Genomic DNA, 12,710 nt, shown 5'->3' with positions numbered 1-12,710 from the left:
TGTTTAAATACAGCTCTGAATAATAACTGAAACCAGGAACCATTTTTTAAAAAATGAAGTGACAAAACAACAACAACAGAGTAACAGCAAGAAAATTTGTATTTATTAATATAGTCCGAAAGAAGCTCCATAATTCATGGAAACATTTTTTTCCGGTGCATGTCCTTAACAATCACATTCTATGAGGAGAAAAAAGAACAACATTAAAAGCCACAACTTTGTATTTCAGTTACAGACATTTTTCCTTAATGTTTTTTTTTTCAAAGTAAAGAGAAAGGCAAAGGCAAAGTACCCCCATTCCATCCCCCACCCCCGTCCCCTTTAAAAAACTGACAGCCTTTAAAAGTCATGGGAAATGTTTCTCAGTACAACCCACAGTGCTTTAGCAGAAGGATAAGCGCTCATTGGTTAAGGATTACACAGCATGGCGACGCAATGTAACATTTTGCTAAAACATTAGATGACGATAAGGAGAAAGGGGGAAGTAGAGTGAAGGAAATTGGAGCAAGAGACAAAACAAGAACGACCCTACATCAAACCCTGAACCCCAGTCTGAGTCGACAAACGCCCGCAGTACAGCAGCTGGGTTTGGACTCTTCCCTCCCACTTGTGCATAGATCATGATCCTTTAAAAACCAGCTTTACTCCTCCACCTCAAACCTTCCTCTGAAAACCTTCCGTTACATGTTAAGAAAACCTCTCAACTATTGAAATACCTGTTAACAGACAGGAGAGATGATTAAAACAAACAAATAAACTTCTTGCACAATGCTCCTGAACTACAGGATGGAAACTTTAACAAGTCAAAACATACAAATGTATTTTCTGTCACTGTCTTTTGACAATCAAACCATTGATCAGGTTAAATGTAAAGCAATTCTACTTAGATTTCACATGTAAAGCACTCCACTTTTTTCAAAGTTGATTCTCAGTCTTATTTGGTAAATATATAACTTGCTACGAACATTTTTGTTGTTGCTTTCAAGAAAACAATGGTACTCTATGTTCTGTTAAACTCATGACCTTCAGTGCCTGCTTGGAGTTTAATGGTTTTCAGTTGGGTTTTTTTTTCACGCAAACATTAAACCTAGAAATGATGGAGTTGGTATCTGGAACCCTGGCCTTCCTGAGACATAATCCACATCTTTTATGAGTGTGCAAGATAGTGAGCAAACTGCGTTGCTTACAGGAAACATAACATCACAACTTACAGAATACATAGAGATAGTCTGTCGACACTGAAAGAGAACTTAAATTTAAATTGAAATATGACACAACACTGATCAATCCCAGAGTTCTTAAAGTAGCATAAATCTTCATTTTGCAAAATTTTCATGTCCATATTTGATGGAAGATGATTTTTTTTTTTTTACAACATTCCTGTTATAAATGTGTATTTCCTTGAACTTCAGACAAATGAAATGCTTGTAAACGACAGGTGGCTTTTGCAAAAAACACAACAACCCCCCCCCCCCCCCCGAAAAGATAGGCACCTCTGAAATGAGTCTTGTAACAAACTCACCTCCCACACTTTATCCCTTTCCATTTCTCCATGAAGTTAACATAGGGATTACTAGTCCTTCTACAACTATCTATGGCAACAGTTCTTTGTTTTTTTTACCCCCTTTTTTTGTTTTCTAGTTTTTTTTGTCTTTTTATTTGTAGTTTTTTTTTCATTTTTTTTATACAATTGGAACATAATGGTGCAATACTCAATGATAATCCTTGTATTGGATTACTCCACAATAAAAGCCACTATAAGGTAGATAAACTTTTTTACAGATAAAATGAAACAAAATCCATTAAGTCCTTGAGTAAACATGTACACGTGAATTGTCACCATCTCCCCTCCGTACTTTGACTCGTTCATCTACGATTAGCTGAGTGAGGGGTAGAAGACACTCAGTGCAACGTTAGAAGATAATAACATGTCTATCAAAACACTTTTTGACAGAACAACATAAAAGAAAAGATAAAAACAGACACAAAATATAACATACTGAGTGGAACACAACAACAGGCCATTTGCCTGGTACACAGTTTCTTGCGCACACATTCATACAGACTTTCAAGCACACATCTAAGATGACTTTGCATTTTTACCTCTAAGATTTTGTATTTGTAACTTAATGCAATCCATTTTTAATATTCTCTAAAAGCCCCCCAAGTGTACCTGTCAGATGGAGGGAACTAGAAGAGAATTACTGACTTCACATTACATTATTGGCGCTCCGTGATTCAAGTATTTGTGTTCAATATTTTGTCGTGTTTTGATATGTTTGAGATTTTTTTAGCGACTGGTTGGGTTGGGCTTTTAGACAGGCTAATTGACAAACAATAACACATATTTACAGTACAAGCACTTCAAAGTACTGTAATATGTCATCAAAGCCAGAACGTGCATATCCAACTCCATAAGAAAGGCGTAGCTTTCAATCAATCAAGTATCAGTTTACACTCAACCCGAATTCTTTCCTTCGTATCGCTTATTTGCGGGGAAAATACATATTGCTCATTTTTCAGTTGTATTTAACCAAGACCTTTCAAACTAAAATGAAACGTTTCAGAGGTTACGATCCAAGAAGTCTGAAGAGGTGATACCACACACTGAACTCACAGATATATATGTATACTTACTGTATACATGTAGTGTATACATATATACTGTCATCTAGAACAGAGCTATAGAGAGGAGAACCTCTCGATGCTGGTGCAGCATGGGAAACCCCCTTCACTGTCAGGGTTCTCCAGTTAGTACAGGATGCTGGGAGGTCCTCGGCTATTGGGTCTGTCTGAGCTTGGATCAAGGCAGTTACAGAAACAGGCAATAGTGATTTTTGCTTGTGTGCTGCAGGACTGCAAGTCCTGAAAGGTAGCCTTTTCCCGTTTTCTTGTTAATTTTTTTTTATTTTTGTAATTTTTAAAACTTTTTTTAAAATGTTTTTTAAGACTTTGTACCTCTTGAAATGTGCCCCTCCCCTCCTGCTGATGCAGAGTGAGGAGAGCGAGGCTGATACAGTGGGCCCAAGCCATCTGGGTCTGTGGAAATGTACAGTTCAGTGGGCCTGCTTTGAGCAGGACACATACATAAAAACAAGATAAATACAGCATCCACAAAAAGGCACCCCGGCCACCACTCTACTCCGTTAGATAGTGGTAGTAGAGGCTGATGAGCGGAGACGTTTCAGCTAGAAGTGCAGAGATTTAACATATTATAGATCTTTTTTTTCACTTAGATTTTTTAGCATTTTTAAGATTTTTATGTCAAACTTCATAAAAATGACGTTAAAATGCAATTTCATTTTTGGTTTTAAAAAAATATGTACCCGGGATTACCCATCATCAACTGTGCACTGTAGCAAACTGGAACCCCCAACTGAGTAAAGATTTTCTCCTTAGCATGAGGCGTTCCCCACAAAAACACACAAAAAAAAAGAATCTCAGTCATTGAAGGGTGTGATGCTGCTGCCCATTTGTTTGATCCCTCCTGTCCCCCGCTTCACCCTCTGCAAAGGTTATCAAAGCTCCTCCGAACAGGGAACAGAAGTGCTCTCTATAAAGATACAGTTTGACACAGCAAATTTATATTGGCACTTTACGTTGGCAACTTTTACACGCAATAATTGGCCCCCGAAACAGTAACAACAGGCCACCTTTTGAGGAAAAGGATTCAATACAAGCCTTTTTCCTTCCAATTAGGATTACGTTCGAAGCATGAGGTCCGTAAAAATTGTTGCACAGATGGCCTTTTAATTTTAGACTTTGCTCTCACAGTAGAAAGGACATATATATACGGAGAGCTGCATCTCATACTTGGTATCATCTACTCCCCTACCCTGAGATCAAGATGGACAGAAGTGTCTTCAGCACAGAGAGAAAGACCTACTTAAAGTAAGTGTTCGGCTTTTATATAGGACAGTGTTCTGGTGGCTGAGCCTGACTTTACAGAAATGGCGGCCATTCTTAAGTGCTGACAGAAGCGCACAGAGGGTGCAAGGGTTGGGTGTGCCAAGCTCTGGGAGGAGTGCTCATTCCCGAGTCAGGTTTGGCGTGCCGTAAAGGGCCCCAGCCTCTAGTCTTTTGCATAGAAACAGATAGGAGGGCCTGGTCAGGGGGGGCTACTGGGTCTGGTCGAGGTGGAGGAGGAGGTCATAGCGTAGCAGCTAGGCAAAGGGCAAGGGGGGACAGCCTGCGGGCAGGCGGAGCAGCTTGGAGCAACAAATACCCACACCCGTCTGAGACACCCTATTTTTACACATCTCAAGATACTACCTGGAAGTACTACAGAATACTGTCAAACAAAAGCATGATCAGTTAAAAACAAATAGACAATCAATAACGCTCTGCAGTATTGATCCTTGTTTTGCATTCAATACACAGGATGAACATACAGAGGCACCTCTGACCAAAGTGTTTCTGCATATGAACAGTGAAGGGCTAGTTCAGCAGCCGGTATATTGTAGACCACTGCATGTAGACACAAATAACAATATAACACATTGAAAAAAATAAAGTCAAAATGATCTTTTCCAAAAAAATAAAAAGTACACTGGCAAAAATTCCAGAAATATGACTATTACATCTTCCAGCTAAAGTGATCTTTGTGTCAAAGGACTGAGAGATGGGGGAGAGGGCGAGACGCCAGCGGGGTCGGGTGGTGGCGGGCCCCCCTGTTGGGAGATGTTGCGTGGGGCGGAGAGCCGCGATTGGCCGGTCCTGGAGGGGGCCGCTTTCCTTTGCCAGACTGAGGGAGTGGAGCCCAGGAGGAGGTGCTGCGCTGTGGGGCTGCCGCTTGACACCCAGAGGACCACAGCACAGAGGCACTCAGTGGACACTTCCCCTCCCCACCCGACTCCTCTCCGACTCACCCACCGACTGACTGGCCAGCGGGCGTCAGAGACAGCTGACATTGCAAGTCTAGTGCCTCCAAGCAGAACAAGGCTTAACATTTGGAGTAACAGTGATATTCACTTTGATATTGTTCAAAGAAGGAGAAAAATAAAAATCACAGACTGCATTTTTTCCCCCAAAGTCCAAAGGTACAATTCAGTTCCGTTTCCCTTCGTCCTGCTACCATCGGAACAACGCCAGACACATTTCCAAGGAATAGATATAGTACATGAAAGAGCAGTATTTTGTTTTCAATGTTTATGCTGCTCCTTTTTTTTGATTTATTGGATTGCAGATGAAGCGATTTGCTCTTCATAAGTGCTATGATAAAACCCTTTGAATTTATAAAAGTCTCATTTGTTTGTACAGTACCAAACGCAAGGAACACTCGTAGGTCTACTGCATTAGGAGAAACCCCTCTTATTTGGTATTGTGCCAGATACCCAAACCGTCCAATCCCACTGCGGATTCAGTCTCTGTTGGGTGTGGCTGTGGCACGCAGAGAGGAAGTGTGCATTATTGTGTACCCATTGTCCTTCTTGTGTACAGTTTGCTGCATGCACAGTTCAACAGCTGTTGATTCCTCCTGCAGAGTTTTTCCCAACAGCTTCAGGGGGACTGGCGGCCTGGGGGGAATCCAAGTTTTGAAAAAGGGGGTAAAGGTTTGTGAAGTTCCAAAGTCTTTTGCTGCAATCAGCAACAATCGAAAAAGCAAAAACAAAAAGAGAAACCAGCTCCGGTGGACGTAGAGTATGGACGGAAGAAAGGTCTATGGTGTATATTGCACAATGTAACTGTCGCATGAAGGTAAATTGTGTCCTTTTTTTTCCTCCAAAAACTGGCTGACTATACAGACCGCTGGGCTTCATAACAAATCGGACAATAGAAAATTCAACACAGCACCGGTAAGCGACTGGGTTGAAGGTGACCAGAAGGATCTGGGCTTGCAGACGTCAATGATTGGGTGCCACCGGACATACATAGGCATGTACGGAGACACGCAGCGAGGTTGACAAATAATCTTCTGTCAGCTTATATGTTGTAATAGATATAAAAAAATGCGCTTGGGTCTAGACCTACAAATAAAGAGGACATTTAACAGCTGTGTCTATCCCTTTGAGAATACAAATCAAAGTAATTAAGCTGATGATTGGTAGGGCCAGTCACGCGGCCAGGCCTTCTCACTGCCCAGTGACAGAGTCGGTCACCAGTCATGTCCTGTACCACCTGCTGGCTCAGAGGTGAAACTGTGCAAGATTTCAGCTATTTCTTCAGTTACAAAATAAACTAAAAAAAGGCGGCTTGGGAGGACCTAGGCCAGAGAGCACTTAAGGCTAATATTAGTGCTGAGAAACAAACGTTAACATAACTAGTAAAGGTCTTTGAACCACATCATTGGCCATGGACATGCTGGGAATGGTTGTTTTAAGTCTTATTTTGGGATGATTCTCTTTTTTTTTTTTGGAGGGAAAAGGAAAGTCTCAGATGGCAGCTTTGAATGCTTCTCATAAAAAACTTCACACAGAATGTCATGTATACTTATGGAAAAACTAAAAACACTTAAAAGGTTTCTTTGTGTTGTGTCTCATTTCAGTTAGTTATATATGATTTCAAAAATACAGAAGGAAACAATATCTTGCTTTTTTTTCCCTAAAGGAGGTAAAACCAAACAAAAAAAAGGGACCAAAGCAGAAGTCAGAAGGACTGGAGTCTGCAGTCTGTGTGGTAGGGACTCCCGCCTTCTGACTTCACAGTTCAAATTGATACTGATTATCGCCACATGATTTGCTTGGGTTTTGCTCCTGTTTATATTGAATTTTTTTTTTTTCACCCCCTCCACGAATGCCTTACGTGACATGGTGGGTTGGTTGTTTAGTGTATCGTAGCATCATCCTACATGGACTCCCCGCTCAGAAGATCTCCAGGCAGCAGGGTGTTGATGGGGGTGGGGCTCCCAATCACACGGGCGTCCTCTCCGCTCGGCGGTCCCCACAGGCTGGAGTACTGGGGAACATTGCCCCACAGCAAGTCGCCTCCGCTGGGCTTGCCTCCACCGCCACCGCTGCTCCACTGACCCATAGAGTGGGACTGTGATGCCCCGCCCATCCGGTTTTGATTGGTTGGTTGATTGGCCTGCCAGCTGGTGGTGTTAACCCCCAGCGACTGGCCTTGTGCAAAGAAGCGGTTCACCTCCTCCTCCCCGGCAAACTCCGCCAGGATGGTGGTGTTTCCAAGCACACACCTTACAGAGGATAAAAGAGGGCATTTTAATGCTTTTGTATTTGAAATGGTTACTTTCACATTTCTATTCAACCACAAATAATGGACTCATAGTTTTCAAATGGGACCGTGCATAACTGACATTCTGTTTGAAGCTCGTGGTGCTGTTTATTTAGGGCGCCTCAAACCACAATTCCTGCTGCTGACATTAAAAATAGGTCACACATCTTGCATTCTGTTTCCATGACAACCAGCTGCTGTGGCTGGCACTATTAGCAAAGCAAAATTAAGGGCAAACTACATTCACAGCCAGCTCTGAGATGGTGCTTCCATCCATCTCAACTTTGACCATGACAAGAAATACTGTTATGTTTGAAAACAGCTGACTACAGCGTGACTCGCCACATCCACTCATGTGACTGCCTGGTTACAAAAACCACATCGTCAACACTCCTGCAACAAGCTGAACTGTTCTCAGGGTAAAACACCATTAATAAATCACGAACATAAGGTTTTTCCCAGGGGCTTCCCTTTTTCTCTTAATTTAGTTGCTTCACTTAAATATATAAAGGCGAGGTGAGAAAGGAACGGTGAATCTCTCCTGCATGTCTGATAGCTAAGCCCACGTTGGCTGGTGTGAGGGATTTGCTGAGGCTTACATGTGCAGAGACTTCTGGGCTTTTGCGGCCTCATCCTTGGAGCTGTAGCGCACCACAGCGTTCCCCTGGGTCAGGTTGAGGTGGAATGTGATCAGGGGGCCGTGCTGCATACACAGGGTCCGCAGAGTGGAACCATCAATCTAAGCACAAGAGAGAACAAAAGCATTTTTTAAAAATGATTTAATATTTGTTTTGAGTCATAACAATTCTACAGATTATTTAATTCTGAAGATTTCCATACAGTCTTTAATTATAACAGACTGTGGTTAAAATCAAGCAATAGCAGCACAGAGTACGTACCTGTGGGGTGAGATTTCTCAGCACCAGCCAGCTGCTGGTCCTGTTGGAGCTCTCCGTACTCCAGGTGGTTCCTTCTGTCACGGAAATGTCAATATTATGTTAAGTATTAAGTGTAAGAAGATACATTTAAAAGCTGCAGAGTTTGTGATGAAAAAGTAATGTCACTTTTCACACAAGCAATCATTTCGAGTTGTAATAGATTATGGAACAAATACATTTGATTTGTAATATAACTCTAAAAGGGAGAGTGTTCTAACTTTATTTTATGCCTCAGTAATGCTTGTTCAAGCGCTTCTTTTAAAAAAACAGAAGAACAACTGTTATCTATTACCACACCTGATTCTTGTTTCTACTTGCACTAGTTCTACTAAAAGTAGGGTTTCCTCTTCGATTTGCCTGAACTAAGACGTGTCAAAAAAAGGTTGCATGCACATAGTTTAAATGAGGCTTCTTGCAGAGCCGGTAAACCTCAAAATGTCAGTTTAGCAGGGTGTGTTCACCCAGCCTTAATATAGCGAGCGCTGTCAGTGAAGGGTTGCGGCTGTGACCTATGGCACTCCTACACATCTGCAGTCAAGTCTGGGTTGGCCGGGTGTGATATAAATTAAACAGATTGATATCAGTTGCTTTCGTTTGGTGAAAATCACTTTTTTAATTAAGGGTTTGTGTTGAAAACTCTCTTTGTAAATGATAATAATAATAATATTTTGGATGAAATCCTTTATTTGTCCTGCAGCGGGGAAATGTACAGAGTTACACTAGCAAAGGTACAGTGCATAATAAAGTAAAAAGAATAGGCTTACGTAAAATATAAAAAAAGCAGGCACACAAAGAAATTATAAAATCAATAAATCATGATTTGATTAGATTTTTATAAGATCTAGACGAGTAAAAATGAAACATGAGACTCAGAAGTTTCAATAGACTAAGCAATGTTTCGATGTGTGGCCCCCCACATAAGAATATGCTACATTTTTTAATTAAGCTTTTCTTGCTTTCAATATTATGATCTGAAACGCAGTTTAAGTTATACTTTGGTGGAAAAGTTTAGAGCCATTGTTTGCTATAAGGATGGTTTAACGTCAGCGCCATCACGTGCTGCTAATAGCTTTGAATGCGTTGCAGTTTAGAGGAGAGTACTAACCAGAGGTGTAGGAGTTGCTCCACCCTTGGGCCAGGCCCAGTGAGTTGCCTCCCCAGGTGGAAGAGGGCTTGTTGTTGGTGAGCCCCGGGGGAGGCCGGGAAGGGGCTGGGTTGCTGCGCGGCCCCTGAGGAACCTTCCACAGCTCGTGTGACAGAGAGGCTTGGCTCTGAGAGATGGGCCCTTGGGACCAGGTGGACTTCATGTCAGACATTTTTCCTTTAAATAAAGAGAGGGTAGAGGGTGAGGAGATCAGTAACAAGGATGTAATGTCCCTGGTCAACTTGCTGGCTCTGCTTATGCCAACAATAGCTTAAGTGGTTCTTAATGTTGAATAATGTGTTGCTTCTTCTTTTTTACACAAATGTTCTGCTGTAAAAGTGAAATAAATCAGAATTCAGACTGAGGTTAAAAGTACTGAAAGTAAAAACCAGGTTAAACATCAAGTTCAGTTTTTAGTTTCAAGTGTCGCTTTCTCGCTGATGTTGAATCTCTGCCTGCCTTTTAAATATGTGTAAAATCTTAAAGCGCACAAACAAACACAGGGTGTGTCTGGATGTCATGACCGACAAGGGTGAGGTTTGTTTGTGGGTTGGGGAGTCACATATGGTACAAGGTCATGTTTTGGGGAGGGTGCTCTCTTAGTAATGTTAAAGCTTGGGTCTAAAAGCTCTGAACGCACAGGTTTACAGAGTGAATTGGGGTGAAAGAAGGGTCATAAACAGAGGTCAGGAGTTGGGTAAGGTATAGGATAAGTAGGGAGCCTCGGGTTAAGTGCAGTATCAGGGCTCCCATTTGGATGGGGGTGAGGTATGGCAGGTCCACACAGGGAGGGAAGATACTCTGTGTACCTGAGCTGTCTCCATCAGAGGATGACAGACTGAAAGAGCTATTGTAGCCACTGACTGGCCAGTCACTGCTGGTTGGAGGCAGAGAGCCATTCTCAAGTGACGGAGCTGGGGAAGCGGCTATATGGTGGCAGAGGGGACAGTGATGTAACGAGAGACAGAGAGGGAAAAAAAGAAGCACATGATTTTGTCGCCTGTGGTGAAGAAATTATACACTTGTATGTGATTCACGTTAGCCATCATGTTTTTGGTCTTGTGGCTTTTGATTCTGTTTATACCTCCATTTCTGTCCCGCAGCAGGTATCGATTCACGTCGTGGATGTTGGTGTTGATGGTGGGACCGCTGGGGACGCTGCCAGGGGTCATGTTGGGGTCATTCTCAGGGTCAATGTTCTGAAGACCCTTCCATGGCACACCTGGACAGAACTCTAATGGAGCAAAACAGGGTCAGTTAGGGTTGAGGGAGGGCGAGAAAACAACAAGTTCTCATAACTTCCTCAGTTTATGCAATTAACACAAGCCTCAAAGTCACTGCTTTTTTTGATACTTCTCCTGACGTAGGCAACCGCTGCAGGAACTGATATATGGATTTGTAACTTCCTATTTTTTTTAACTTTAAAAGCACCTTTATAGTTGAGACTTTTTTGTGTACTGATTGTTCATGCTGTTTGAATTTTATATTACATTATGTCACAAAACTGTATCCATCAATAAGAAAGATAACAGGGTCAGCTTTCAGGTCCTAATGCAATGAAACCAATAGGAGAGGCTTGAGAACAGATGTATGCAAAGCTTGTGTAGGATTTGTAGGGGATTTAATGTTTTTTATGTGCATGTTTTCCTCACCTGGGGGCCAGTTAATGTTGGTCCCATTGGAGATCTTTTCATTTTGGCTCTTGCCAGGGCCCCAGCTGTCTTGGGGGCTGGTGGGGGACTCAGAGCTGGACATTAGATTGTAAGGGCTGTATGAGTCCTCCATATGGGAGGGCTTTCCAGGGGGGCCCAGGGATGAGGCAGCAGATATGGCACCTGGTGTATGGAGAGAGAAATAAAACAGATTATTAGTTTTATTTTTAAATGAGGACAAACTATAGGAACATACTCTTTTGAACTCATTCTTTATCATAGCTGTAAGAGTTCACCATCCATATCACAAATGCACAAGAATGCTTTTTCAGAATATGTCATTGGTGCGATGCCTGCAGTAATTTTATCTACATGTATACTGATGCTGTTGCTGACAAACTTAAAGAGCTTGAGCCACTTCTTGCTTGAAGGAGTTTGCACTAGATACGTGTGAAAACAACACATCTCCTTCAGCCAACCGCCCGTGAGAGCGGTTGGCTGAAGAACTAGATTACGTTTTGATGAATCATGTATGTAATACAGCATTGAGAAAGAGACCGTTATCAAGTTCCCCACATGTTTCCTTCACCACTGTGATAAAAATGAGTCTTAGCTATAACACTTGCATCATTTTGCAAATATTCAAAAATCTCAAACAGTCCTTAAAGTCTATATATCTCTTCTGTACAGAAAGAAAATTGCATCTACTTTTTATATTTTATTAATTAATTGTATTATAATTATATTTTCCTCAAGTCCTTGTTAATGTATAGCTGCTATTATAGGATATGTTAGCTGCCTAGCTGAACTTCACAATAAAGCAATTTTACAGGGGGACAGATTCTGTTATACGTGTGCATTATTTAAGGATGACATGCACATAAATAATAATATCATAGATAACGGGTGGTGTTACCGTGCTTATTGAGGTTGTTCTCCATGTTTGAGGAGTTGCCAGAGAGGCTGTCCATGGAGTTGGAGTGTGTCCACTGGGACAGGCGGGATTGGGGCTGAGGGGGCTCCTTCAGGGACAGACCCCCAACCTCCATACAGTTTACATTCATGTTTGGATTCAGTCCAGCTGCACATAAACAAAAAAACATGTTTCACGGTCTGCAGAGGGAAATTGCTCATTTCAACAAATGGCAGCATTAGTATAACATCAGATTCTGACTGTTTGAGCAGAAGGACCAGAATAAGTGTTTATCTTGAGACTCACAGAGAGGGTAGGTGCTGTAGGCGTTGGGCGAAGACAGCGCCTCTTTGGTGTGCATTGTGTCGGAGTGACCCGGAGCCTGGTGTGGGCCCGTGTATGGGTCCAGGGTTGATTTGCCGGAACCATGGCCTCCGGCGTGGCCACCGGGGGGATGCAAACCAGCGGAGGAAGAGGAATGAGAGGGAAGTTGCTGCTGCTTCATCAGCAGCGCTTGGTACAGCTGACGCTGGTGCTGCTGGATCTGCTGCTGCATGTTGGTGATTGTACGTGCAACCTGGGACAGAAAAGATACAATGTTATAACAATTCATTGTGAAAAGCAATTTGGGAGGTAAACAAAGTTATTATCAGAATATTGTGGTGGCAATATAGAAAGAGAAAGAGGGGGGAGGAGCAAACCAGAAATATTAGAAGAGGATGATTATGTTTTGGACAAAGCAGAAAGGGGGTATGTAAAGCAAGTGGAGAAAAACTGTTGGATAATTAATCCCTTCAAAATGCCCTTTATCTGTCTAACAAAATAAATCAATTTAAAAAAAAGGAGAAACAACTCTTTTCACAAGTGGTTGGCCAATGTTCAACAAGAAGTAA

General features: G+C 42.1%; 1 protein-coding gene across 2 annotated transcripts in view; it reads right to left on the bottom strand.

Annotated features, from left to right (window-relative positions):
* Positions 1-81: 81 nt before the first annotated feature.
* tnrc6c2 (trinucleotide repeat containing adaptor 6C2) overlaps positions 82-12,710 on the bottom strand; it is a 52,698-nt gene continuing 40,069 nt past the window's right edge. Inside the window, exons 15-23 of one of the 2 annotated variants that reach the window (XM_063883130.1) lie at positions 12,124-12,394; positions 11,821-11,985; positions 10,905-11,087; positions 10,337-10,486; positions 10,062-10,178; positions 9,214-9,429; positions 8,070-8,143; positions 7,770-7,909; positions 82-7,132 (exon numbers count right to left, since the gene is read on the bottom strand). In XM_063883130.1, the coding sequence (XP_063739200.1) occupies positions 6,784-7,132; positions 7,770-7,909; positions 8,070-8,143; positions 9,214-9,429; positions 10,062-10,178; positions 10,337-10,486; positions 10,905-11,087; positions 11,821-11,985; positions 12,124-12,394 (1,665 nt within the window). In that variant the 3' untranslated portion in view covers positions 82-6,783. The remainder of the gene's footprint in view (positions 7,133-7,769; positions 7,910-8,069; positions 8,144-9,213; positions 9,430-10,061; positions 10,179-10,336; positions 10,487-10,904; positions 11,088-11,820; positions 11,986-12,123; positions 12,395-12,710) is intronic. The other variant, XM_063883131.1, reaches the window with a different exon arrangement.

The sequence above is a fragment of the Eleginops maclovinus genome, chromosome 5 (genome assembly GCF_036324505.1).
Source record: "Eleginops maclovinus isolate JMC-PN-2008 ecotype Puerto Natales chromosome 5, JC_Emac_rtc_rv5, whole genome shotgun sequence".
NCBI lineage: Eukaryota > Metazoa > Chordata > Actinopteri > Perciformes > Eleginopidae > Eleginops > Eleginops maclovinus.
This window is presented reverse-complemented; position numbering and strand designations above follow the sequence as displayed.